This window comes from Acanthochromis polyacanthus, chromosome 2, assembly GCF_021347895.1.
Source record: "Acanthochromis polyacanthus isolate Apoly-LR-REF ecotype Palm Island chromosome 2, KAUST_Apoly_ChrSc, whole genome shotgun sequence".
In the NCBI taxonomy this organism is placed as follows: domain Eukaryota; kingdom Metazoa; phylum Chordata; class Actinopteri; family Pomacentridae; genus Acanthochromis; species Acanthochromis polyacanthus.
In genome coordinates, this window is record NC_067114.1 from 35,519,765 (window position 1) to 35,546,184 (window position 26,420).

General features: G+C 40.4%; 2 protein-coding genes across 2 annotated transcripts in view; one reads left to right on the forward strand and one right to left on the reverse strand.

Moving 5' to 3' along the window:
• The window catches only part of chsy1 (chondroitin sulfate synthase 1), a 51,642-nt gene extending 33,253 nt beyond the window's left edge, over positions 1–18,389 (forward strand). The window contains exon 3 of the mRNA XM_022214045.2: positions 15,961–18,389. Coding sequence (XP_022069737.1) covers positions 15,961–17,553 — 1,593 coding nt within the window. The 3' untranslated portion in view covers positions 17,554–18,389. The remainder of the gene's footprint in view (positions 1–15,960) is intronic.
• A 3,851-nt stretch (positions 18,390–22,240) lies between these two features.
• On the reverse strand, positions 22,241–22,726 carry LOC127532957 (nicotinamide riboside kinase 2-like). The gene has a single exon (XM_051944868.1). It carries the CDS (start codon positions 22,724–22,726, stop codon positions 22,241–22,243), a length of 486 nt encoding a protein of 161 aa, XP_051800828.1.
• Between the last annotated feature and the right edge of the window lie 3,694 nt (positions 22,727–26,420).

The following is a 26,420-nucleotide window of genomic DNA, read 5'->3' on the forward strand; positions in this document are numbered from 1 at the left end:
AGGCTGGTGTTCAGATAGGGGGGGAAAAGGCCACAGAAAACTCATTAGGTCTTGTGGAGCATGGAATGACTTGGAGCTGAATCGTTTCTGTCCTTGATGTTGTTGCTTCAGTCTGGCTGAGTCTGAATACATGATTAGTCATCTCCCAGTAGTCTGCACTGACAGCTGTGCCCATCTGTAGCTAACAAGGGATATTGGACTTCTGCTTCTTAGAGTCAGACAGTAAAGGACTGCCAGTGTAATGCCAGCATACAATCTAATGTGGTAATTTTGAAGTTGGTGTGATTGTTGGCATGTAGATTTTTTGTGGTAGTATAGCACTTTGTAGAGACATGAGTCACCTTACATCTCCTTCAACAGCTCTATAGCGTATCCTCTTAAAATGTCTTCAGTTACTGACTGGTCAGTATAAGCTGTAATTTACTCATCACAAACAGCAGTCTGGACAGCACTTAGCTGTTTACAGGTCCAAATACAGTGACTGCAGCTACCTCAGGTTGGCTCCCTCCGTATTTGCTTATTGAGATGGAGAGTAAACAGCTTCCCTGATGCACAATATGTTTTGTTGCATGAACACTTGATAATGAAGTCTATAGTGGCTCGCCAAATTAATACACCCATTGCTTCTTCAGATACCTGCTCTTTTTTCTCACCAACCTGTGCAGACTGTGAAAAAATGAGCTCATTTTTTTCCGTATTCTCAGTCCTCTCTCTCTGCTTCCCTCTGTGGAAATACTGGTCTCACCAAATCCACAGGTTATGGTGGGGCATATCCTAAACTTAACACTTGAATTGATGCTGGGCGCTCCCCATGACATAATGTGGCAGGACTGTAATGAAGCACTGACAAGCTAATTAGTCAACCCATTGGAGCAAATCAGACAGAAGCAAATTGCGCATGTGTGCGTGCAAGTGCTGGGATTTCAATGGTTTTCTCAGGCTCTGGAAATCCGGTTAGTGGTAGTGCCATCCGCCCATCCCCCACAGCAATCCCTCAGTGGGCACCCTGCCGCTCTTCACCTGGACTCTGATGTACAGTGTTGGCTTGGCCTCTCTGTATTTCTATGTGCCACTTTCCTACTGCTGCTAGAGTCCACTGAGAGCAATTTGTTATATATGTACATTCGATTTTATTATTAATGTCTATATTTTATTACTTACTGCTTGTTGTCATGCACCGTCCAATAGTAGCTATTTATATTTTCGCCATGCCATGTATGATGAACAATAAAGCTATTCTATTCTATTCTATTCCATTCTATTCTATTCTAGTACAGCTTATGACAGAGAGAGCTGATCATACTTTAGGTTCACAAACTATTCAATATATTCAATATCAGTATATTTTTTGAAAGGAACTTTAAGGATGTCACACTTATTAGAAATAATATTGTACACTTATAACATGAGAATAAGGTGCATTTTTAATATTAATGAAAATTTGAGTTAGCACACTGCTTCAAAAGCCTCTGAGATTGTGGCACATTCAGAAGACAGTAAAATGCAAACATTGCCATCTTAGACATTCTTAATTCACAAATGAGTAAAAAGTGGAGATAAAGCAACTTTTATGGGCTATTTTCTGCAGAAAGCTGTTATTATAAAGCTACAGTTCTGGTGTGGCGTATCGGTACTTGGCAAAAAATTGAATTGAAACTGCTTCAATTGTTCAGAATAAATGCATGTTTGAAAAATCTATATTTTTCACAACACTAAACCAAGTGGCTCTAGATTGTATGGCTTCAGTTGCGTCAGGCAGTTTCTTACCTCAGTTTTTATGAAAAATATCTATTAAGTATATTTAACAGATCTAGGCTGCATTCATTTTTCAAATTGTCAAGAAGACCATGTTATAACAGTTTAGAAGCTTCTTCCACCATGCATCAATCATCATCTCGCAAACCCATTGCCAAGCTACCACCAATTCTGGTCCTCCAGCTCCAGAGCAGCTGGAAGGGTTTTGGATTAAAACCTAAAAACTCATCATCATGTATCGAAGTTATTGCCTGCTGCTTTAAAAAGGCTCAGTAGTAACTCTACACTGCCCTCAAGCACACCAGCCTCATCTACAGCTTTGCTTACACAATGCAACACTACACTACGCAATGGCAAATTGTAATCTTGGAGTAATTCAGGCATTATATTTAAACCAAGAAAAGAATAATGGTCCAGAAACCCCTTTTTTATATATCACAAACCTAATGTTATCGAATACATAAAAAAAAAACCCACATGGGTTCCAGTTCTGCCTCCTTCAGTGATAGCAGCATAGTGAGAAGTCTCCCCTGACATAACTTTAAAATATCCTATAAACTTGAGAATTAAACCCCACCAAGTACAAAAATATAATAAAAACATTTAGAGAGGAAAATGTAACTGGAACCCGAAAGAAAGCAGAATTCCCCCACCCGGAAAGAAGCCATTGTATCTGTCATCCCTAAAGAGAGGAAAGATACAATTAAATGTGGGTTGGGCCAATCTCAGTCCTCAATGTAGATTACTGTATATAGACTTCCATCATGGCTAAAGGATGGAAAAATATTGCCGAACCTAATTCACAACGATCAAGCAGGATTCATACATGGATGTCAAACACAAGATAATTCAAGACGAACTCTACATGTTATGGATCATATACAACAACAAAAAGTGCAATGATATTCAGTCTAGATGCGGAAAAAAGTGTTCGATTCAGTCAGCTGGCAATACCTCTACCAAGTTTTAGACAAATTTGGTTTTAATAAAACAGTCATAGATAGCATATTAATCAATTTACAACAACTTGACGGCAAAAATTAAAATTAATGGTCACTGAACCGAATCACTAACTCTGAGGGGAGTAAGACAATGCTCTGTCTGGTCCCCCCTTCTCTTTGCCCCTATTTCTAGAACCCAACACATCATAACAGGAAAATGAAGGGCATTGAAATTAATGGTAGGGAACACAAAATAGCATGCTACGCAGTTTACGTACTTCTATATCTAAAAACTCCTCAAATTTTCCTACCAGAAGTGATGGACTCCCTTAGAAACATCGGCTCAGTGTCGGGATATAAATTAATTTAAATAAAACGGAAACTCTTATCTACAACTTTAACCCATCAGATAAACTAAGGCAAGCTACCCATTGAAATGGAGAACCGAATCCCTTAAATACCTTGGCGTAACTCTCACTAAAGACTCGTCAAAAGTGTTTGAAAAGAAAATATAACTCTCTGCACTGTAAAATAAAAGCTCTATCGAGACGGAGCCTCACCCTCTCCGTACGTTAAAGTTTAAGAATAGAAGCAATACAAATCAACATCTTACTTAGGATTTCTACACCTCTTTCAAACCCTCTCAGTTACAGTCACCCAATATCTTTTCCTGAGGGGATGAGATGATTTCAAGATTAGGGTTAGGAAGCCCGAACTCTATGGTAGGGAAAAGACTTCGTATACGATATAAAACACTACGGTTGCCAAAGGAAAATGGAGGACGGGTTCTACCGTCCCTAAAAAATGACGACATCTCATAGCCATAAGGCACACAATAAAAATGGAAATTCACAATGCTGAAGAAATTGTGTCTGCCACAATGCGCATCATTTCCACATATTCTGGGAATGCCCAAAAATTAATCATTATTGGAAAGAAATGCATAAAGCCATAGAAACCATTCTTAATACTTATCTAACATTGATTTTAAAACCGTATATTTGGGATTCATTTCTCTAGAGTTCATAAACCTAAATAGATACTTACTCAGTATATTACTAGCTGCAGGGACAAAAGCAATAACAAAACAATGGTTCACACAAGAAGAACCAACAACAAATAACTGACATAGACATAACCATGGGAATTTATAGGATGGAAGGAATAACCTTTACTATAAACCTGAAGATGGATTCCTTTGTGCAACACTGGGAGCGATAGGTGAGATATGTGAGGCCTTTGAGACCTGATTTTGATGGGATGACTGCACGAATATGGACTCAATCTAATTTAACTGAAGGAATATTTTTTTGTGTTTTATTTATCGATTTATTTATCAATTCTTTACTTTGAAGTCCTGTATGCCAAGTCAGTAATGAGCTGCTGTAAATGTTGTTTTTGCTTTTTACATCTACTCTCTGGATGTATATAGTTTGTGTATATCCGTCTTATTTTCAGATGGAAAACTTTAACTTGTTTCAATAAAAAGAGGATTGGATAAAAAAACACCCCATGAAGATGTTAGCAAGGTAATAAACTGGAATTTCATTAGAGGGGGCTTTTAAAAAAACTGATTTCCTCTGATTTGCTGAAAACAACTACTCTCCTCTAGATTCATACTATGCAAAAAGGTGATGTATTCTGAAAATGGCCATCCGTATTCTCTTCACTGTCAGCAGCCAGTTGTCACCAGGTTGCTCGGAGGAATCTGTAGTGAACTCAGATAATTTGTCGGACCAGCTGCATGTGACATCTGGATGCTGAGCAATAACCATCAGTGTACAGATGTTGCTTTGTTTACTTGAGGGTTGAGTGTCTATGCTGTCAATGGGATCAAACAGGTACAGGGTTGTAATTAGGACCCCACTCCCACCATCCCCTCCTGGGCAGGCTACAGGGTTTGGGAGTGGGACTGATGATTGTATACATGCTTCAACTCCACAGCTGAATTCCCCAACACTCCTGGAACTCAAGAGCCTGCTCCTCCTCACTACTCTGCAGTTTGTAAGGCATTCTGTCCTCTCCATTACCCATCAGTACTTCTGCCTCTCATTCATCCATGGGTGAGAGGGTGAGAGTATTGTGTTCATATATATATTTGTGTGAAAGCACATCATCCACAGTCTTAGGAGGAGTGAGATGAATATTGTGGGAAGTGTCTGTTTAAACATTTGGTTAAAAGACAAACTTATTCATCCTTGCATTAGCCATATCTGCTTTAACTATTAGAAGGTCACAGGGGGCTGGAGCCTGTTCCAGGTGACAATAAACAACAGGTGGGGTATTAAATACCCCAGACAGGTCAAATTAGAAAGGAAACTTTGGAAGGAAGCTGGAGCACACAAATGAAACCCCATACAGGCACAAGGAGAACATAGAAACTCCACACAGAAGGACCCCAGCCAGCAGGTTTACACCCAGAACCTTCTTGCTGTGAATAGTCATAATAATAAAGTAAATAAAGTTGTTGCCAATCTTTGCAATAACCGCTGATTTCTGTGCTGTAGTGCATAGTCCAAGGACATGCTCTCTTTCCTTCATCCTTTTCTTGAGCAAGAGAGGGCTTCTGTGAGAAGCCCTGCTATCTGTTGCCCATTTAGGTCATCTTTAATGCTTCCACTAACAAAACCAGTTTAACCTGTTTATTCCAAATACATTAGGAATGTGAAATTCACTGTGCTTGCTCTGGGAGAGCAAGTAAGGACATGGGTTTGTGTTTACTATGAGTATATACACTATGGTAGAAAAAAAACTAATGATGACTGAATGTGCACCTCCAAGCCTTCCAAAGCCATGTTGCTTGGTTTTCCTGATGTGGATACTGTTGTGGATATTGATGATCTAGTGTATTATCAGACCCTTGACTTCTGTTGTCTTTCTGTAGATATCTGGCTTAGTAGTGCATAGGTGATCTTGTCATTGTCAAATATATAGTAAAAAAAACTGAAAAATAATTGATACAACTGAGTTAGTAGCTTGTTTGTGAAAGATACCAGGTACTGTGATGTGGTCTTAGCGCAGTAGTTATTGACTTTTTTGTGGCATGTGGCTCCCTTCTGAGAGTGAAAATACGATGAAGACCATGCTGGCCTTATTGTGGCTACATGTATGAGAAAAGGTCAATTGAGCTGAGGAAAGGAAAGAGCCAAAATTAACCACAATTGATTTTTAGTGAGATTGCTAGTCAGCAGTCTTCCTGAAGCTGCTGGCAGGATAGCCTTTTAATAAACTGTGGTTTTAGACTGTTGTATTACAATCTGCATGTCAAGTGTTTTGACAAACACAATATAGCATTCAATACACATCACCACAGACTCTGTAACCTTGAGACAGAATATGCATAAAGAGCCTGTCTTATGCACATCTATAAGCTTCTAACTTTGGGATCCCTATGTTTATATGCTCGGATGTTCAAAAGACACATTTTCTTTGTGACTGCTGCAGAAACTCTTGTCATCCTTTGTCTGAAATGCTCAGTTTTAGCTCCTGTCTCTTTATAATCCCTACCTGAAAAGCCCAGTATACTCTGATCAGTCAGCTGCACCTGCAAAAATGAGTAAATGATCACATACAATCACCTCAGACCTCTGAGCATAGGCGAAGAGACAGAGCCGCAGCTGAAGCAGCCCTTGTGAGTTGAGGATGTGGCCAAAGTAACTGCTAGGCAGATGCTATGCAAATGTTCCATGGTGGTGTAAACAAGTAACAGAAGAAAAAGATGGACAAGCTGTTTCAGGCAAGTAAGGAGAAGGATCTACTCTTCGCATGGATGCTTTGTAGTTTGGCAGATTTTTGCTTGCAAAAGAAAAAGAAAGCAGCTATGAATCACACTATAGGATAAGGGAATGTTTAAATTTCACAAATCTCATGAAAACAAATACTTATTTTATTTTTTTTATTTTTTATTATTACTTATTAACTTGTATGCTGTACTCATCTCAGGTGATGATTACAGAAAGGATGCTGTATTGGTCAGTGAGAAGAAGAATTTAGCACACGGATGTGATAATACTGTATATAGGCACTGAAAAGAGTTAAAGGGGTTAAAGTTGTTGTTGATATTCTCCAACGGGATTTGTATTTGAAGTCAGTAGCTCTCTGTAGTTGTCATGGGATAGTTGGATAAAATGAGTCTGTCTTCATCAAAAGAAAAACAATAGCACTGATTGTTGCTCAAAATCACTTGCATGACATATAGTATGTGTGCATGTCTGTGATAGTCAACTTTTAATAGCTGTGTGGATAAAGAAGCAAAGTAATGTGACTTTATCATATCATCAAACCTGTTACATGACTTCTACAGTTCACGTCACACTTCACAATGCTAGTCTCCATAATATTTCCTCAACTTTAACCAAGTGTTTGTAGTTGCCAAACCTTAATCACAGACATATTCAAGAAATGCTTTCTTCATTACTTCTCTTCCTCACCTCATTTGCACACATTGAGCTGTATATACAGCAGGGTAAGAAAAATGGTCTTCAAAGAGAAATTTGCTTTTGCATTGGAGGGATTGTTTAGGGCAGGGACTGATGTGCAGATTATAGGCTTGCATCAACACACTCACTTTCAATTGCTGATTTTTGTGTTGAAAGAGTTGACTCCGAGCTTCCTTACACCCACAACCTAGTTCCTGTTCATCCAGCTTCCTTGGGCGGCACTCACTAAATTGTAGCTTCTGAGACCACCGCGACTCCGCAAGTATGCTGCTACCCACCACACGGCTATAATTACGTTCAATGATTTAAAAAAAGGAAAAAATGACCAATATTGGGTAGCTTTTTTCTTTCACTTTTCTGGAAGGTTTTAATTTAAGCCTTGGCCTTGATGTCACAGAGCTGTGGATCCACCCATGGTCCCCTCTGCAGGCAGACAGATGGCAGTCAAGCAGTCATCTGTTGCCTTCTTAGAATAACAAGGGACTCAAGTGTGTAACTACAGTGTTTTAGCCACTTCTTTGGGATAAGGTGAACTGTTGGTACTTGAAACTGTTATATGCATTGCATTGAAAGTAATCATATTGAATTCCTGGTTATTAGGTCAGAAGAAAAGATATTATTTGAAAAACCTGGAATGATTCTGGCCTGTCCTCTTTCTGGATTGGTAGTTTTAGAGGAAGGATGAATGAAGGCAAATTGAGAGACAATGCAGTCTAAGATATGTACATCCCAGTGGCTTCACACCTTTTATTCCTCTGTTCTCTGTTGTGTTCAAGTGTTTCAGCGATGAGTCCTCAATAATACACCACATTGCATTACCTCTGAACAAAAGACAGGCTCTCTGAAAGGCCAGGCATCCATCCTCTTACGTTCACCATACCAACTTGTTCTGTTTTTGCTCGTCATTTAAGTCCACATAAATGTTTGCACAGAGTAATAGATTCGAGGTCAGCCTGAAGAATCCAGTTCATAGCAAAGAGCTTGCTTACAAAGCCAGTCACCACGCCTGCAAGAACTCTGTATTTGTCCTTAAGGAGACAAACACAGAGAGTCATAACTAAATATATGACTATGGTTTCTTGCGTACAAGAGTAAAGTGGGTTTGCCTTTTGAGTTTCTGTTTTATTTCTGTTGTTCGTGTTTGATGATCAGTTTTCAGCGGCACGATGAAAGTGTCTGGCTTTTTTCAGCATTTGGGCCTTGTGCATAACATGTCTTGCCAATGTCTCTATCAGTTATACTGCCATTGAACCGGCCCTTCCCCCTGAGCAATCATCTTGTTGCAGTAATTGTCTCAATTCCTTGATTCGATTGGTTACACATTAAAATGAGCCCTGATTATTATTATTTTTGGAACAGAATAGTATTTACATGTTAGTCAAAAGGAAACAGAAGCCTCAAAATGGTGTATGTTAAGGGATACTTCAAGGTTGTTACAACTTTTGTTTTCTCAACATTACTAGTACGAAGTTAGAGTTAAAGGTGAGCAGTGAATTAATTAACCAAACTGTCATTTGCCACAGTACATCTTGCTCTCAACTTTTCCTACTGGAGCTGTGCAAACACTTCTTTGTAGCAAAGTCACCATATTCTCATATCTCAGGAACTTCACTGTTTGCAATGCTAGCATAAATGAATGGAAATCATGAACAGAACAACAAAAACAGACCCATGGTGTAATGAACTGAAATTGTCCTTTTTTTGTAGACTATACAGGATAAAAGTGATAATTGGTTGTTCAATAGATGCAAAGAGATGTTTTGTCAGATTGAGATGGAAGGATGGGATAAAAGGAAAGAAGCCAAGAATGTGCACAGGTAATATGCTGTACATGTGCATCTGGTAGCAGTCTTAGGAGTAATAGCAGATTTTAATTGTTATTATTTTTGCTGACTTGTAGCTGACTAGGACTTCTGTGCAGTCACCTGCTTGTAACATATTCTGTGAACTCTGGCTGCTCAAGTAGGAGATATTAAGTGTCAAACTGAGTTTATCTGTTGAAGTGCAGCTTCATCTTCATGGAAGTGAAGTAAGTCCTTTCTTCTGCTTTTGCCTTGTGGAAGGCCATTTGGCTGTATTGTTGTCTCCAGCATAGGATGTTGGGGTAAATAGATTGCAAAGCAAATTTCTATGTGTACAACATACACACTCGGTGTCACTCTACCCTGGAAAGCAGAGAGAAAGGGCCTCAGATAAGAACCTGTCTCTAAACCGGTTTCATTTTGGACAGATGATGATTTTGTAACTCTGATTTTATGTGATTATAAATGAAAGAGTAGCAAAAAAAATGTTGCTGTAAAAACGCTCAAATTAAAAATGTCGAGTACTGGAAACAAATTTATATTCACTCTGTTGTATCAAGGAGGTGGTGAAGTGTCAATGATGCAGAAGCGATGCAAAGTGTTAATTTTAATGAATTGTGTTTTTGGAATTTTCCCTTGGCTAAGGAAATTATAACAAACCTCATCAAGGCAGAATTTGAGAAAAATAGCATTTCTGCATTTTAGCATCATGCCAGGGGTCAGACTTTAGCGTTGGAGTGCTAGTTGTTATTCATGGGGCCATAAGTTGGTCTTGTAATTGAGTTTGAGCCACAGTGCATATCCCCTGTCTTTCCCTGGGAACCTGTGCTGAAGAAGACATCTGGAGAGAGGGGCTGGTTGAAGGGAACAAGGGGCCTTTTCTCCTCCCCGTCACCCAGTTCTATCCAATCCTCAGATGACACACAAACCAGAGCCTGTTCACATTCCTCCTTTATTAGTGCTTTCACCATGCTCGATTAATAAGATATGCGGTGATAATGGCACAGATCATGGTGATGATCTTCTTATGAAGTGTAGTACATAAAGTCTGAATGGAAGATTAATCAAACTCTGATTTATGATTAAAACTGAAACTGGAAAAAAATGGTCCACACATTTTTTCCCTCTTGATTAATCTGACATGATATATCCTTTGTGCCATAGAAGATACATTGCACAGACATCTCTGACATGGGACTGGTATACACAATACTTCATGTGTTACATTTACTTGTGCTCAAAAAAAAATTACGATAAAGGTAATTTTTTCCGTCAGTTATTCTATATTCATAAAGTGAAACATTTCAAGCCTTTTTTTGTTTTAATTTGGATGATTATGGATTATAGCTATGAGAAAATTAGAAATCCAGTATGTCAAATAATAAAAATATTTCCTAAGATGAATCTAAAAAGGATTTACAACACAGACATTTCCAACTTCTGAAGAGTATGTTCACTGCTGTTAGGAACCCAAACTCAATGTTGATGCTCCTCTACCTCGAATTACTGTATCAGTGCACTGTGGCATGGAGGAGATCAGCCTGTGGCCCTGCTGAGGTGTTACTGACGCCCAGGTTGCTTTGATAACAACCTTCATCTTTTTGGGTCGAGTGTTGCTCATCTTCCTCATTACAATTTCCCATCTATAGGGTTCAGGACAGGTGTTTTTGCTGGTCAATCAAGCACAGTAATATCATGAGCAACAAACCATTTGGTAGTAATCTTGGCTCTGCGTCCAGTGCAAAGTCCTGCTGGAAAAGGAAACCGACATCTTCAGAAAGCCTGTCGGCGTATTGAAGCATGAAGTACACTAAAATCTCTTTGTAGTCAAAAAAATTGTGTTGTCATGGAGACACCCATCCATCCATTCTCTATACACCGCTTTATCCTCACTAGGGTCGCAGGGGGTGCTGGAGTCTATCCCAGCTGACTCAGGCGAAGGCAGGGGACACCCTGGACAGGTCGACAGTCTGTAATAGGGCTACATATAGAGACAAACAGTCACACTCACATTCACACCTACGGGCAATTTAGAGTAACCAATTAACCTCAGCATATTTTTGAACTGTGGGAGGAAGCCGGAGTGCCCGGAGAAAACCCACGCATGCACAGGGAGAACATGCAAACTCCATGCAGAAAGAGCCCAGGCCCACCCCGGGATTTGAACCGGGGACCTTCTTGCTGCAAGGCGAAAGTGCTAACCACTACCCCACTGTGCACTCCTTAACAATTATTAATTCAATTTTATTTATATAGTGCTGATTACAGTTTAAATTGCCGGGGCCCAGGTAGCTCAACTGGTTGAGTGGGTGACCAAAAACTAATAAAAAGGTGCTGTAGTCCCCGACGCAGCGACCTGGGTTTGATTCCAGCTCACGGCCCTTTGCTACAGGTCCTTCTTCTCCCTACTTTCCTGTCTGCTTCTCTACTAACCTGTCTAATAAAGACAACAAAGGGCCAAAAAATAACTTTAAAAAAACAAAACAAAAAAAAACTATTCAAATTGTCTCAAGACACTTCATAGAACCCATATGCCAGAACCCCCAGAGCAAGCCTTAAGGCGACAGTGGCAAGAAAAAAAAAAACTCCCTTTTAACAGGAAGAAACCTTGAGCAGAACCCAGCTCATACGAGGAGACCCATCTGCTGCTGGCCAGCGGATTGAGAGGGACAGAAGAGGTAGAGGGAGGTAGAGGAACAGGAGTTTTCAGAGTACAGTGAAGTATTACTCAGTTTCCCTGTCCCTGCCAAAGTGTTGAATCATATAGACTAGTAGACTGAAGAGTAGAGAAAATTGCTTAAAAAATAACTGTCCACTGATTTTATATTCTGTCAGTAAGTAACATATGTTTTACCTTATGAACTTTAGTTTTCATCATGTTTTTAAATAGTTGGCAGTCAGCCATGACAGCACAAGTAACTTTACGCAAACGCCATCCAGTAAAAAAACAGAGTGAAAGTAGTTTAGACAGTACACTGCTGTGGGTTATTGCTCTCATTATGGAAAAAGTGATTGTGATTTACATAACTCAGATGCCTCTGTGGCACTGACAGGAACATGTCAGTGCCTGCCCTGTGGGCATTTCTTCCTAAGAACAGTGTGCTTACTCACACTGCTGTTATATTCCGGAATAGCAGTTTAGAAAAGATAAACATAAGTGTTCATCTGGCACAGTGAAGACTACTTAAGCATAGATCTCAACTTGAAAAATTAATTTAAAAGCTGTCTGTGGATTGTGCACTTGCTAACCATTCATATGTTCAATTCCTAATATTGATAAAGTCATCAGATGTCATGATGTCGTTGGTACAATCACTTCCAATAGAAAGCCGACAATCAAAGTATGACCCAAATGTATCACACACATTTATGCCATACGTATTGTGGAGCTGTCTTCAGTGTTAAACCTTTATCCTGAGTTGGAAAATTGGTTTCGACATACCACCTCTGTTACAAAAGATCCAATTACAGGCGCATTATGCCACTTCAAATTAGATTTGCATGGCCCACTCAGAGGCAGGCATTTCTTATTGTATCTCAGATTAATCCCCAGCAAAGCAGCAGCCATGCTACTAAAAGTACCTAATTGAGGTGAAAATGGCCAAAGGACTTTTGGCCAAATATGAGAATTGCTTTACGCATATTGTTGACCCAGCAGATTTTGTCATATTTCCAGAAGACCTGTAATATATCTCTGAATGAACCTAAATGCATGGTTGTTTTTTGTGACAAAGGTGCATATGTTTAATTCATTCCATTATAAAAAAGGACAAGTTATACGAGTCATTGGAAACTCACGACTACCATGATATGCATGGTCTTTAAAAATGTGTATAAACTTTTGCTCATGACTACATGCTAGCTTAAATCCAAGAAAAGGAAAAAACTATGTCATTAAACTTAATGGAGAGGTGGAACATGGGCACAAGTAGAACCATTTAAATCATCAGATCTAAAACCACTTTCATGAAAATTGCAAAATATCGCATGAGTTAAGTGTACAGATATGCACAATATGTAGCTATTCCTGATATCCTCAGCTTTAAGACACTCTCCATAACAGCTGCACTTGAAAAAAAGGTCACAAAGCTTCATCTTCCAGAAATAACTTACTATGGCTTGCATTTGCTCGAGAACCATTTTGATTGATTAGCGTGAAGGGATGTTGTAAGGTTAATAACTGTGATGAAATTGCACTAATGAGACATAAGTTGTGAGAGTGAGGTCATATAATTAGGAAAGGTGCTATGATTGTGAAGCCGCAGGAGAGAGACAGAAAAACATCCTGACCCGTTGGCTGTCAGCTGATGACCATCGGTATTACCCTGCTGGATACAGTCTGAGCCAGCACAGAGCTCTCATTCAGCATCACAATCAACTGAACTAACTTGGAAAAATACTTTGGTGTATTGGGAAATCTTTTCAATTTGCTGTACACCTTTTCAGTAGCTGAAAGCCTATTTTTGACGAAATGCGACTGTCACAAGTTGAAAGACACGTAATTAAGACATCACTGAATATGACAGTTATTTTGAGATTTTCTATGGCATGCCCATGTACGTGCAATGCTTATTATTTTTTTTCTTTTTTACGCCATTCTCTTGTCATTTTTTTTATCATCTTTTTTAGTTTCATCATCCACAAAAAATTTTTTTTGGGGGGGGCATTACACCATTCTTGATGCTTCAGCAGTATTGTTAACCTCATATTCATGCCAATTAAGTAACAGTGAACTGTGAATTGTTATATCTGTATCTAGATGCACCCTTTCTTTTCTGATTGCAATTTATTGGCTCTCTTGTCTAAATGGGGATATAGGTGTCCCCTTGATCACATTTACATTAAAGTCACGGCAGCAAATAATATTACACAATCCTTAGATTTTCTCTAATACACAAACATTTATGTCCTCAAGCAACAATCTGCTTTCCGGAACTGTCCTCCTAAATTCATTGCTTTTATTTGATTTTTGTTTTGTTGTGGCTATTCTGATAATACAGTCTTTGGATGACAATGTCACAAAGCCTGCTTTCTTTAACAGGGTTGAGGAATTGTTGGCAGTTCAAGAACAGCTGACCAGTGTTTACCCTTTAAGGCCCCTGTGATTTGAGGAAGAAATACTCATTCACTTGTAATAATAATTGTATGTAATATTTGTATAAAACGTCTTGAGTGCTTACTTTAAAATAAACACAAATGTCAAATCAGACAATTAATAAAAACTATTTAAACAAAATAAATAGGATCCTAAACATTTAATATAAATAAGACAAAGTAGTTACAATAAATACAATCAGTTAAGAAAAGAAGATACGCTAAAAGTGAATTTTAAGAAGAAGTTTATGTTTGCCTGTCTGTGGTCTCCAGGCAAGAAGTTCCACAGTTTTGGGGCCCAAACAGCAAAGGCTCTGTCACCATTGATGATAGTCGAAAGTTGGAACTATTCATCGAGCAGTAGGGTTTTGCACCAACCGCAGTCTTTGCATGTTTTATTCGCAGATACCACAACAAGATGCATTTCAATCATCCAGTCTAGAAGAGATAAAAGCTTGGATAACCTTTTTTTTTTTTTTTTTTTTTTCCAAGTTTGCAGGGGAAAGGAATGACTTGATCAAGGTTAGCTGCCTAGGTTGTGCAAGGCAGGACTGATTGTCAGAATACATCCCTGAGTCAAAAACAGTCTGTATATTGCTGGCCTTCTTTCATACATTAGATACGCAGGATAGAGAAAAGTAATATTAGCTTCCAATTTGGGGCTGTGCAGCTGCAGAAAGTATTTTGACATCTATTTTTGTGGCTTTCTGCCAGACATGACATATTTTGAAGCACCAGTTACCACCCAGACCTTAATAGGATCTTCATTTAAGTGTCATCCTTATAACAATGAAAGTCGATGCCATGTCTGTGCAGGATTTTCCCAGTGGTACCATGTAGACGGTAAATGAGAGGGGACCCCAAATAGGTCCCTGTTATTTTGTTAATAAAGTAGTTTTGAATTTCCTCACATCTCTGTTTGGCTGTCTGCCTGAGCGGGGGACCATTCACAGTATGGTTTCAAAGAGGATTGTGTGATTGTTACAAGTGTAGCTTTTGCCTAGAAAAATAGGTGTTCCTTGGTTCACTAGTTTTACATTGATAGGAGAACATTGGATCCTTCAGACAAGAGAAATGCTAAATTTGCCCGCCTTCCAATTCCTCTTTGCCCTCCTGCATAATTTTGCAGGAAGGCAAAATCCCCCCACCCCCCAAAAACTTGGTTATGACAGGAGTGGAGTATAACACACTCTTTGAGATCCTTAATTTGGAGTTTGCCTCAGCAGAAAACAAGAGAATAATTGTCTATGTTCAATGTGTTTACATGAACTAAAACCTATTTCTGTAGTAATTTAAGCAATGAAATTTTAGGGCATTTGACTGTAGACTTAACAGTCAAAGTGGTCACAGTTCTGCAAGTTTTTGCTCTGTTTGCATGACAGCTGTTTGATAAATTAGTTGTACTGGCATGTTTTTTTCGCACTTATGGACAACTAGCATTACACTCAACTTGATTAAAAAAACAGCATCTGTCCTCTGTTGTTGATGAAAAATTTATAATTTGAACAATGGCCAGTTGTTTTGACTTGCATGCCAATAATATATTGGCTACTGACATACTGTGCATTTTGGTGTTGATGATCTTTAAATAAAGAGTGGACTATAAAACAGCATTACTTTCCAAGCTACTTTCAAGGAGATCTATTTCATGTAGCTTGTAGAAAATACTTTACACAAGTCTCAGGGAAGCTCTGTAGCTCAACTGACTAGTACTTACAGCACCATGCTGCAACATCATGGGTCTGAAAACAGCCAGGGACAGAAACTTTTTTGGGTGTTATTTCCATTTGTCATGTCATAGCTAATTCTATGTCTATATAGACAAACAAAACAGACATTTTGCATTTGAATACAGACATGTAATAATGACCTGCTAGTGTTCTAAATGTACATGTAGCACTAACGGCAATTTATGTGTTGTCTCCACAGATGCAGCAGCTCTTCTATGAGAACTATGAACCAAACAAAAAGGGCTACATACGAGATCTTCATAGCAGCAAGATCCACCGAGCCATCACCCTCCACCCCAACAAGAACCCTCCCTACCAGTATCGCCTACACAGCTACATGCTCAGCCGGAAGATTGCAGACTTGCGCCACCGAACCATTCAGCTCCACCGGGAGATCGTCCAAATGGGGCGCTATGGAGCAGCTGAGCCCAGCCGAGAGGACCTGCAGCTTGGCATGCCTCCTTCATTTATGCGTTTCCACCCACATCAGAGAGAGGAAGTTCTAGAGTGGGAATTCCTGACAGGGAGATACCTGTTCTCATCATCTGACAGTCAACCACCCCGTCGTGGGATGGACTCCTCTCAAAGGCAGGCCCTTGATGACATCATCATGCAGGTGATGGAGATGATTAATGCCAATGCCAAGACACGGGGCCGAGTCATTGATTTCAAAGAAATCCAGTATGGCTACCGGAGGGTCAATCCATTACATGGGGCAGAATATGTGCTGGATCTGCTGCTGTTGTACAAGAAGCACAAAGGAAAGACCATGACAGTTCCAGTGAGGAGGCACGCCTACCTGCAGCAGACTTTTAGCCAAATCCAGTTCAGAGAGGAGGATGAGATAGATGCCAGAGGTCTAGCCAGCCACATCAACAAGGAGTCAGATTCTCTCTCATTTCTGTCCAACTCCCTCAAGATGCTGGTGCCCTTCAAGCTGACCACCTCTGGACAGGACCAGAGGGAACCAAAAGATAAGAAAGTCAACATCTTGGTACCTCTGTCAGGGCGCTATGACATATTCGTGCGCTTCATGGCTAACTTTGAAAGAGTTTGTCTGATCCCCAACCAGAATGTCAAACTACTGATCCTCCTCTTCAGCACAGAAAACAACACGGAACGGGTCAGACAGGTGGAGTTGATGAGGGAGTATCACATGAAGTATCCCCGGGCTGAGATCGAGATCAAGCCTGTTACTGGTTCCTTTTCCAGGGCAGTGGCTTTGGAAGTGGGTTCCTTGCACTTCTCTAATGATTCACTGCTCTTCTACTGTGACGTAGATCTGCTCTTCTCCAGCGACTTCCTCAAGCGATGTCGGACCAATGCTGCACTGGGGGAGCAGAGCTACTTCCCCATCATCTTCAGCCAGTATGATCCCAAAGTAGTGTATGCTGGGAAGGTCCCTAGCAACAACCACTACGTCTTCACCTCTAAAACAGGCCTGTGGAGGAACTACGGCTTTGGGATTGTCTGCGTGTACAAAGGAGACCTGGTTCGAGCTGGAGGCTTTGATACCTCCATACAAGGGTGGGGATTAGAGGATGTGGACCTTTATAATAAGTTTGTCCAGTCAGGGATTAAGTTGTTCAGAAGCACAGACACAGGGATAGTGCATGTCCACCACCCGGTCATATGTGACCCCAACCTCGAGGCAAAGCAGTATAAGATGTGCCTGGGCTCCAAAGCCTCGTCACATGGCTCCACCCAGCAACTGGCCGAACTCTGGCTAGAGAAGAACGACCTCAGCTTCAGGAGGCTGTCCAGCAGTAATGGCTCAGTCAGGACAGTGTGAGGAAAAACTGAGCAGTAGCCTGTCATAGACTGAACCCGGACACGTTCTGCACTCACTTCCTCCTCTCCGTGTTGTTTTCGCTACTTAATTTATTTTTTACTGAAAAGACTTTACATGGATATTTTTTGAAAATGTCTTTTTAAAAGAAAATACACAGAAATGCCATAATAAGAAAAATGAACAAGTCATAGATACAGTCTGGGCTCTAGTATGGAAGTACATGTTAGGATTTGTGATAAAAGAAACATTGACCAATGTTCTTGTGTGAGCCGGATTCCTTTAGGGGCCCAAGGCTCCTCATGCCTGTTAAATGTTGAAAAAGGGGCGACATAAGTTATTGTGTACCTTAGTCACAGTCCTGCAGTCCTGGGGGGCAGACTGATGAAAATGTACTCTAAGACCATCAGTGCTCAAAACGACATTCAACACCTGATTGTGAGTGTTTACAAAAGACTGATCCTAAGCAACACTTCATGAATGAAAACTCAAATCACAGCAATGTCAGTAGTCACTAAGGGCCATTTAATTGTATTCCTTTGATTTACAGCTGTTTCTTTTCCATTTAATTTTATGGTTTTGGTAATTTGAGTTAACACTGTTACTGTTTTTCTTCTTTATATTTTCTATATTATTAATTTCTGTGAACCCAACTGCTGGATTTGATATCTGCAATTCATTATTTGCTGTCTAATTTATTGAATTTGCAGGCCCTATTTTCTACTCTCTGACTGTTGAAATATGTATATTGGAAAGATTGTATAACCATGTCAGTTGTGGGATAGTGTTTTTTCATGTTCCTCTTTCTTAAACTCATTAACACCAAAGAGTTTTGCACAGTCTGCTTTAGTGTGTGTGTGTGTGTGTGTGTGTGTGTGTGTGTGTGTGTGTGTGTGTGTGTGTGTGTGTGTGTGTGTGTGTGTGTGTGTGTGTGTGTGTGTGTGTGTGTGTGTGTGTGTGTGTGTGTGTGTGGGGGTGTGTGTGTGGGGGTGTGTGTGTGTGTGTGGGGGTGTGTGTGTGTGTGTGGGGGTGTGTGTGTGTGTGTGGGGGTGTGTGTGTGTGTGGGGGTGTGTGTGTGGGGGTGTGTGTGTGTGTGTGGGGGTGTGTGTGTGTGTGTGTGTGTGTGTGGGGGTGTGTGTGTGTGTGGGTGTAGGTGTGTGTGTAGCAGGCACAAACATGCAACTGGCTGTATAATCCCTGATCTGTTTCGTGGGTCAAGAGGGAGCCAGTCTGGCCTTTTTTGCCAGTTGGTTGTAATTAGAGCAGTGCTCTGTTTGGCCAGTTGAAGTCACACATCACTTTCTTTTTATAAATCACTTCCTTTCATGTTGAAATAAAAAGTGTTCCTGTCATTCCTGTCTCCAGAGGTGTGGCTTTAGTGCTAATTTGCTGCTGTGCTGTGACTGTGAAACAAGTTTGATTGCAGAGCGTTTCCTCATGAGAGGACAGTATGAGAGAATTTCCTCACAACTGCATGTTGTGCTCCTCAGATTGAGTCCTCCAGGTGGTTAATGAGCCACTTTCAGCATTACAGTATGAATAGAGGGCTTTTTTTTCCTTTACTTTAACAGGATGAATTGCTGTACTGCCAAATTAGTTTATTTACTTTTTATTCTTTCTGCGGTATTCTCAGTTATCATCAGCCAGAATGATACTCCCAATAAAAACATCAAAATGCAGAAATTTAAACCATTTCACATTTAAACTGTACTTAATGCTGAACAACAACAGAGTTTACTTGCAAAAGTAACATTGGGACTCGGGGATGTTCAGAGCCTGGAGATTGTCTGCTTGGCCTTATTAGAAATCCAACCTTTGGGTCTATGTTGGCATTCATAATCAGTCAATGGAAAGTTTTCAAGAAGGCAGTGCAATGAAATAAAACAATATTATTGTGAAGGAATGTTTGAAGAGCTGCATGGAAACCTTTAAGTGTTTCAGTTGTCTTTGTTTTCATCGCAAAACAACAAGCAGCAGTTTAAAATTGCACACAAAAGATGCTTGTTGCTTTTGATGAGTGTGAAGTCAGACCTGCTCTTCTAGTTGGACCACTGTCAGAAAACCACTGCAGATTCAATACTAAACGAGTCCTCAGTAGATGGCAGAACCACGCCCAATGGCCCTATCATTCAACGAGAAATGGGCTAAGTGACCCCTGTGACCTTGACCTTGATCTGCTGACCTCTAACTCCACAACTGAGCAGGGAACCTTAGACCGATCTTCAGTGCCAAGTTTGATTATCCTGACTTCAGTACTTGCAGAGATATCTGAATGGACATACATACTTACCCAGCCAGCCAGATACCAAAGCGAATGCAGTAACCCCGCTGATGTACACGTCAGGCGTGGTTAATAAAAGGCCTCCAAAAAGTGACTCTGACTATGATCATGTCTGTTAAATATGTTCGAGATCAAAGTCATTCCTGTCACTTTTAATTGAACTGGTTTATGAGTGTAGTTCTTTGTTTACTCGTAGACATAATGATCTACGACCGCAATAACTGGAGTTAATTATAGATGATATCTAGATAGACAGATAATATCTAAGATCATCTGGGTGACATGCCTTTCATGTACAATTGACTCTGTGTTTGTGCGTGTGAGAGACAGGATAAACATTATTTCATGACAGCATTGCCCTTTCTTATAATTACAAACATGCCATTTGCAGTAGCTAGTGTCATTGTGTTGTATAATTTGGAAATGACAGAACATGTAAACAATCGTTTGATGAAAACGGGGTCGAAATTAAATAGCTAGTGGCTGTAATAGCCTTTATTGTGAAATACTTTCTATTAGATGCCAGGGAAATTGACACATTGAACAATCAGAGGAACATGGTATTTGTTTAACACTCTGTTTTACAAAATTAAACAACCCAACCTAAACCAGGTTTTAGAAAGTTTTTTATCTAATGTTCTGTCTACCTTATCGAGGAGCAGACGTATTTAATTCACACATTCGGGTCCCCAACAATGCCAACAATAAATACAACAATGTTGTATTTATTAGAGGACTACTATAATATATTGAATTGCAAGGAACTGCAGTCAAGGTTTTATTGCTCAGTGTAGTCTATAGACTGTAGTGTACTAAGCAGTACGTGTGTTGTCTGTACCAGGATGGAGGATGTGTAGCTACGGAGCTTCATTCTTGAGCATGTTCATTCTTGAAATTGGGAAGAGCAGTTTACAAAGGAGTCTCACCTGATGGTTTGCATTTACGCTTATTCAGGTTTGGTGAATAGCAGTATACATTTCCATGCATTGCAGTCACAATTTCAAACTACAGGCTAAAGAACAATATATTCCTATGCCAGGGTTTCCAACTCAAACACAGTCACTGGCATGAGACACGTTTTTTCTGTCTGCCAAAACACCACGCGCACCTCTATAATCACTGCAGATTGTGCAAAAGCCATCGTTCAGTTTCTTTGATGGAGAAGCGCGCACACAAAGTACGACTCCTGTATTGTGAGCTTTGCCTCATGCACTTTACAGTTTCATTCTGAGCATCTTTGCTTCTCAGATAGGTGAGCTGTCACAGTTTAGAAACTGCAATCTAATCATATTATTAGCTACATAGTGGCCCTCCTCAGATTGCGTACTGAGCTCCATCATAGCTTCTGGGATGTTTTTATTTTACTGTTGAAAAAGTCTGATCTGTCGTGTCGAGTAAGGAGGTCACAATACCAAATGTTTGGTAGCCTTCAAATATTACTGAAATTCTATGATTCTTGATATTAGATAAGATAAGATAATCCTTTATTGATCCCCAGAGGGGAAATTCAGGTATTGCAGCAGCACAGGGCAAGGACAAAGATATTCAATATCACAGTAAAATAAATATATGACATTAATGTATTACAACCAATAAGTAATATGAAGAAAAAACTTAGGAGCTTTGAAGTACTAAAAATAAAATACTTGAATTTAAAATCATGTTGTGCCAGCAAATAAAATTACTTCTATGCTGGCATTAGCATTTCTACTGCTGTTTCATCACCTATATCCAACCCCTCCTTTATTTCTAAAATTCTTGAAAAAGCTTTTGCAAGACAAAATGTGACCGCCTGCACTGAAACTGTTCGAAATCAGTCAGATTCCTCTAGAACAGAATCATCACCAATCTTCTTTCAGGTAACCAATGATTTTGTAACAGCTTCAGACAGTGGACTAGTTTCTATACTGGTTCTACTGTCTACTACTCCAGATACTCAGTGCTGCATGTGATACAGTGGATCACAGCTTTTGCTTGAATAGACTGAAATGTGTCACTGGGATTAAAGGAACTGCACTTATCTGGTGTAAATCACATTGATCAGATTTGTTCATGTCAGTGATGATTCTTTCACACACACACACCAGAGCTGGTTATGAAATTCCACATAGTTCTCTGCACAGAAATCCCTTACCACCTTGCACATTGTAAGTAAGTTTTATTAGAAAACCTTGGCATTGCCTTGACAGCACTGGTAGTGCTGTAATTCCTTATTGTAGGGATCCCACAATAACCCTTAAAAATATCCAGCTGATTCAAATGCAGCAGCCAGAGTTCTGACAGTAAACATCAAGAGACGTCATATTTTTCCCAATATTGGCTTCTCTTTATTGGCTCTCTGTAAAATCTAGACGAGAATTAAAAATTCTTCATCAAGCAGGACTTGCAAAATCTCCACTGACAGTTCACTCACAAGATATGGCCATCGAACAGGCCGGGGGGGTCTGGCACCGTGTACTTCCTAGAGCACCTCCTCTTTTTGCATTCTTCATATGGGATGGAGATAAAGTAACGTTGGTTTAGCACGTCGATCAAAGGCCTGTAGGTGTAAAGCAGGAAGCCCTCCACAATGAGGATGTGAGTCTCCTCCTCCTCTTTGTGGTCAGACTTCGAGACCATCTCTGTGTCCAGGGTGTTATTAACACCAAGAGACTTCTCAAACTTCACCGGGTTCTCCAGCCACGCATGGATCAGACTCATCATGGCGTCCATGTACAGAGCAGTGATGACATCGTGCTGCTTAAAGCCATCTTCACCAACTTCAATCTGATCTCTGGGCTTAAAGAAGTCATCCTGATGGACCGCACAGCAGTTGGGCAGGTTCTTGATCAGGCGGTTGGTGAGGGTGGTTTTCCCTCCATCAGTTACGCCGCTGATGTTGATGATGTACTTCATGTTCTCGGATTGGTCAAAGCTCGGAAAAAAAGTAAAAAATTTCAACAAAAACCGAGTCGGAAGCAATCGGATGTGGAAGAAATCTGAAAAAGGGAAGGTTGCAGCAGGAAATGTCAACTACTGGTGTCCTCCATGGCACTTGAGTTTAGTGAGTAAGGTAAGAGCAGAAAGGGAGCTGCCACTCAGACCCTGTTCTTCCATCCAGAGAGGACCTCTTTCTGTTGTCGCTGCTACACATACTGCCCTAGTTGAGGTTTTAGGTGGAATAATCCTTTTAACCAGCCCCTCAGGTCTCTTTGAGGATTTTGGATGAAATACTCGGTTAAACCAACATTTTAGGTGCATGTCCAGGGATTTTTGATGGAATGTTCCTTTAAAGTGGATGTTTGAGGACCTTGTAGGCGGAAAACTTCCTGAAACCAACCTTTTAGGTCAACATTCAAAGATTTAAGGTGGAATATTCCTTTAAACCAACCTAAATTTCATGTTTTGATCATTATTGAGAGAAACCTCAGTCCAGACTCCTCATAGTGATGTTTGAGATTTATGCTGCTGTTATTTGTTTAGTCCAGACTAAATGACAGAAATCCACAACTGTAATTTTATTTCAGGACTGGGTTATTAAATGTCAAAATAACCCATGTGACTCTAAAAACTCAACAGCTTTACAAACTCTAAGATTAAACTCTGCACAAGGATCCAAAATAAGTTGGACTTTTACATGAGAGCTTTAATTATTCTTCATCTACTTCCTGAAAAGTCTGGTCAATAAAAAAGACAAAAACTGTTATTTTCAGCTGAACTAAAGACAGACTTTGTGATTTTTCTGCTCACATGTTGTGTTTTTGTAAACTTACTCTTTCAAATAAATAGCCTCCTAACCCCCTGGAAACCAGTGTTTGTCCTGTTTTTGTGTTGCTCCTCAGCATCCCTAGACAGCCGGCTCATAATGTTTTTTGAGCAACACACCATATTATGATGTTTTTACAATGATGGCTCTACTATGGGGCTGCTCAGTGGGGTAGTGGTTAGCACTTTCGCCTTGCAGCAAAAAGATCCCTGGTTCGACTCCCGGGCTGGGCCTGGGATCTTTCTGCATGGAGTTTGCATGTTCTCCCTGAGCATGCGTGGGTTTTCTCCGGGTACTCCGGCTTCCTCCCACAGTCCAAAAATATGCTGAGGTTAATTGAGTACTCTAAATTGTCCGTAGGTGTGAATGCGAGTGTGAGTGTTTGTCTGTGTATGTAGCCCTGTGACAGACTGGTGACCTGTCCAGGGTGTCCCCTGCCTTCGCCCGAGTCAGCTGGGATGGGCTCCAGCGCCCCCCGTGACCCTAGTGAGGATAGAGCGGTGTATAGAGGATGGATGGATGGATGGTTCTACTATGGAACCAGTTTGACATGTTCAGGCGTTCTTTGTGTGAAAACTCTGAGATTTCAGGAATCAGAAGGTGGTTTTCTACTTTCTTCGTTAACTTTCTGCTTCAACTTTAAACTAAATTTACTTCACTAAGCCAGCCCTCTGGACTTCCAGTAAGCTGTGTTCCTATTGGCTGTCCAGGAGCCTGTTTCACGAAGCAGGTTTTACAAACTCTGAGTTTCATCCTCAACTCTGAGTTGATCTACTCTGAGAGAGAAAACTCTGAGTTTTCGGTTTCACAACGGCTGGTTTGAGTTGGTTGAATTAACTTGGAGTAATTTGACCTGGAGTCAAGCGCGTGGACCACAACTCTGAAAAGACAGCATCAATGGAACCCCGATTCGACAAGTCACCATGGAAACAGGGAAGCGAAAAGCTGTGTTTTTGAACTGGAAGTTTTTAACGCGCTCATATGGCGAGTTTGAACACGTTTTTAGAAAGAAGTGCAACACCGCTGCAGCTGCAGAAGAGAGGGAGACGGTGTGGAGAACAATGCTGCCCGGATCAATGCGTGAGTTTAAATGTAGTCCTTTGTAATCGTAATAATATTACAGGGAATAACTGTCTGAATGGCAGCCTCGTAAGTTATTTCATTTAGGTGAAATCTCGCGGGGGAGAAGCGCACGGGGCAGCAGCTTAAGATGAAATATAAAAACATTGTTCAAACAGGTCAGACCTCGGCATTATCTCATGGTGGTACTTCATGTTGATCATGTTTTACATTGTAAAGTAGCCTAAATATTAACTGGCTGTTTGCAGTTGTTTTATCCACACATAGCCTAAATGTCTGCATCCATATCATGTCCTGTCAAATAATTAAGCCTATTTAAACTAACACAGACTTCTGCTCAGCCAACAGAAAGAAAGCAGATGCCTGTAAAACGGTGGTATAAAATGTCATGGATGCATGTATATAATATATATATATATATATATATATATATATATATATATATATATATCAGGTGGCTGATTATTTAGTTCTCTTTTGTGTCTTTTTTTGTCTTTTGGCCCCTTCACACCACCACAGACCTTGTAATTGTAAGTAGGCAACACTCCAAAGATTGATCCAAATGGTAGTTTAAGTTTACTGAAACATGTCACTGATCTAGGATGAAGAGGATGAAACTGTGTCTGCTGCCTTTACAGAGGGGATCCAAAAAGGCATACAGAGGTATGTTACTGATAGTTCTCTTCCCATTCAGATTTTGGGTGGAATATAGAGTGTGACATTTAGCCTACACTGAAGTGTTGCACATTCTCATCCCTTTTAACAGAGCATGGCTGGACAGCAGCAGGATGGTTCCTCAGCTTCCACTGCACAGACTGACACAGTGAGATGGATGTTCAGGAAACACCAGAGGTTCATTCTGTGGAATTCATGTGCAACTGTATAATTTAATTTCCTCTATGTATTCCCAGTTATCAGTAAAACAGATTTATAAACTGCATTTGCTGAGAAAAATCCAAAAAAACAGATTAGGAGGGCAGATCTGGAAATTGAAATACTGGAGCACAAGTTAGAGGTGGTGATGGTCACAGGTGAATTATGTTAACTATTGGAACATTTACTGAACTATCTTTTATTTGTAGGAAATAAAGAAGACCAAATGAAATGTGTATCATGTCTTTATTTGCTGTGGTGGTGATGATGGTGACTTAAACTCTAAAGTGATTATTGCATACGGTGTCTCTGACTGCTCTGCTGTCCTGGATAGCTGCAGGTGGATGGGCTCATCATCTGGGTCTTCAGTTTGTAGGGCAGGGTGTTGCTCTCCTCTAATAGTAATATTATGAAGAACAACACATGCCACAGTAATATCACAGGCCCTCTCAGGGGTCACCCTGAGGAGACGTAGGCTCTGGAACCGGGCTTTCAGCAGGCCTATGGTCATCTCCACCCGGACTCTGGTCCTGCAGTGAGTCCAGTTGAAGTTCTGTTGGGGGCCTGGTTCAGGGTCAGGGTATGAGGTCATCAGCCTGGGTTGTTATGGTAACCCCTGTCACCCAGCAGAAGGCCATCAAACTCTCCTGTAATGTATAGTGGATACATCAGAGTATATTAAAGGAGAGGGACAAGAGAATTCTATTGTGAAAATCTTTAGGCTGCTGACCACGCTGCAGTCTGTTGCTCAGGTTAGACTCTCCATAAATCCTGGAGTCATGAACAGACCCAGACCACGTGGCCTCCACATTAGAAATGATGTATGCAGCATCACATATGATCTGGACAGTGCAGAGAATGACAGATGTTGAACTATGATGCAGTCTTTAA

Bases quoted from the DNA above. Each gene is read 5' to 3' on its own strand.
- LOC127532957 (XM_051944868.1), bottom strand. From the start codon at position 22,726: ATGAAGTACATCATCAACATCAGCGGCGTAACTGATGGAGGGAAAACC.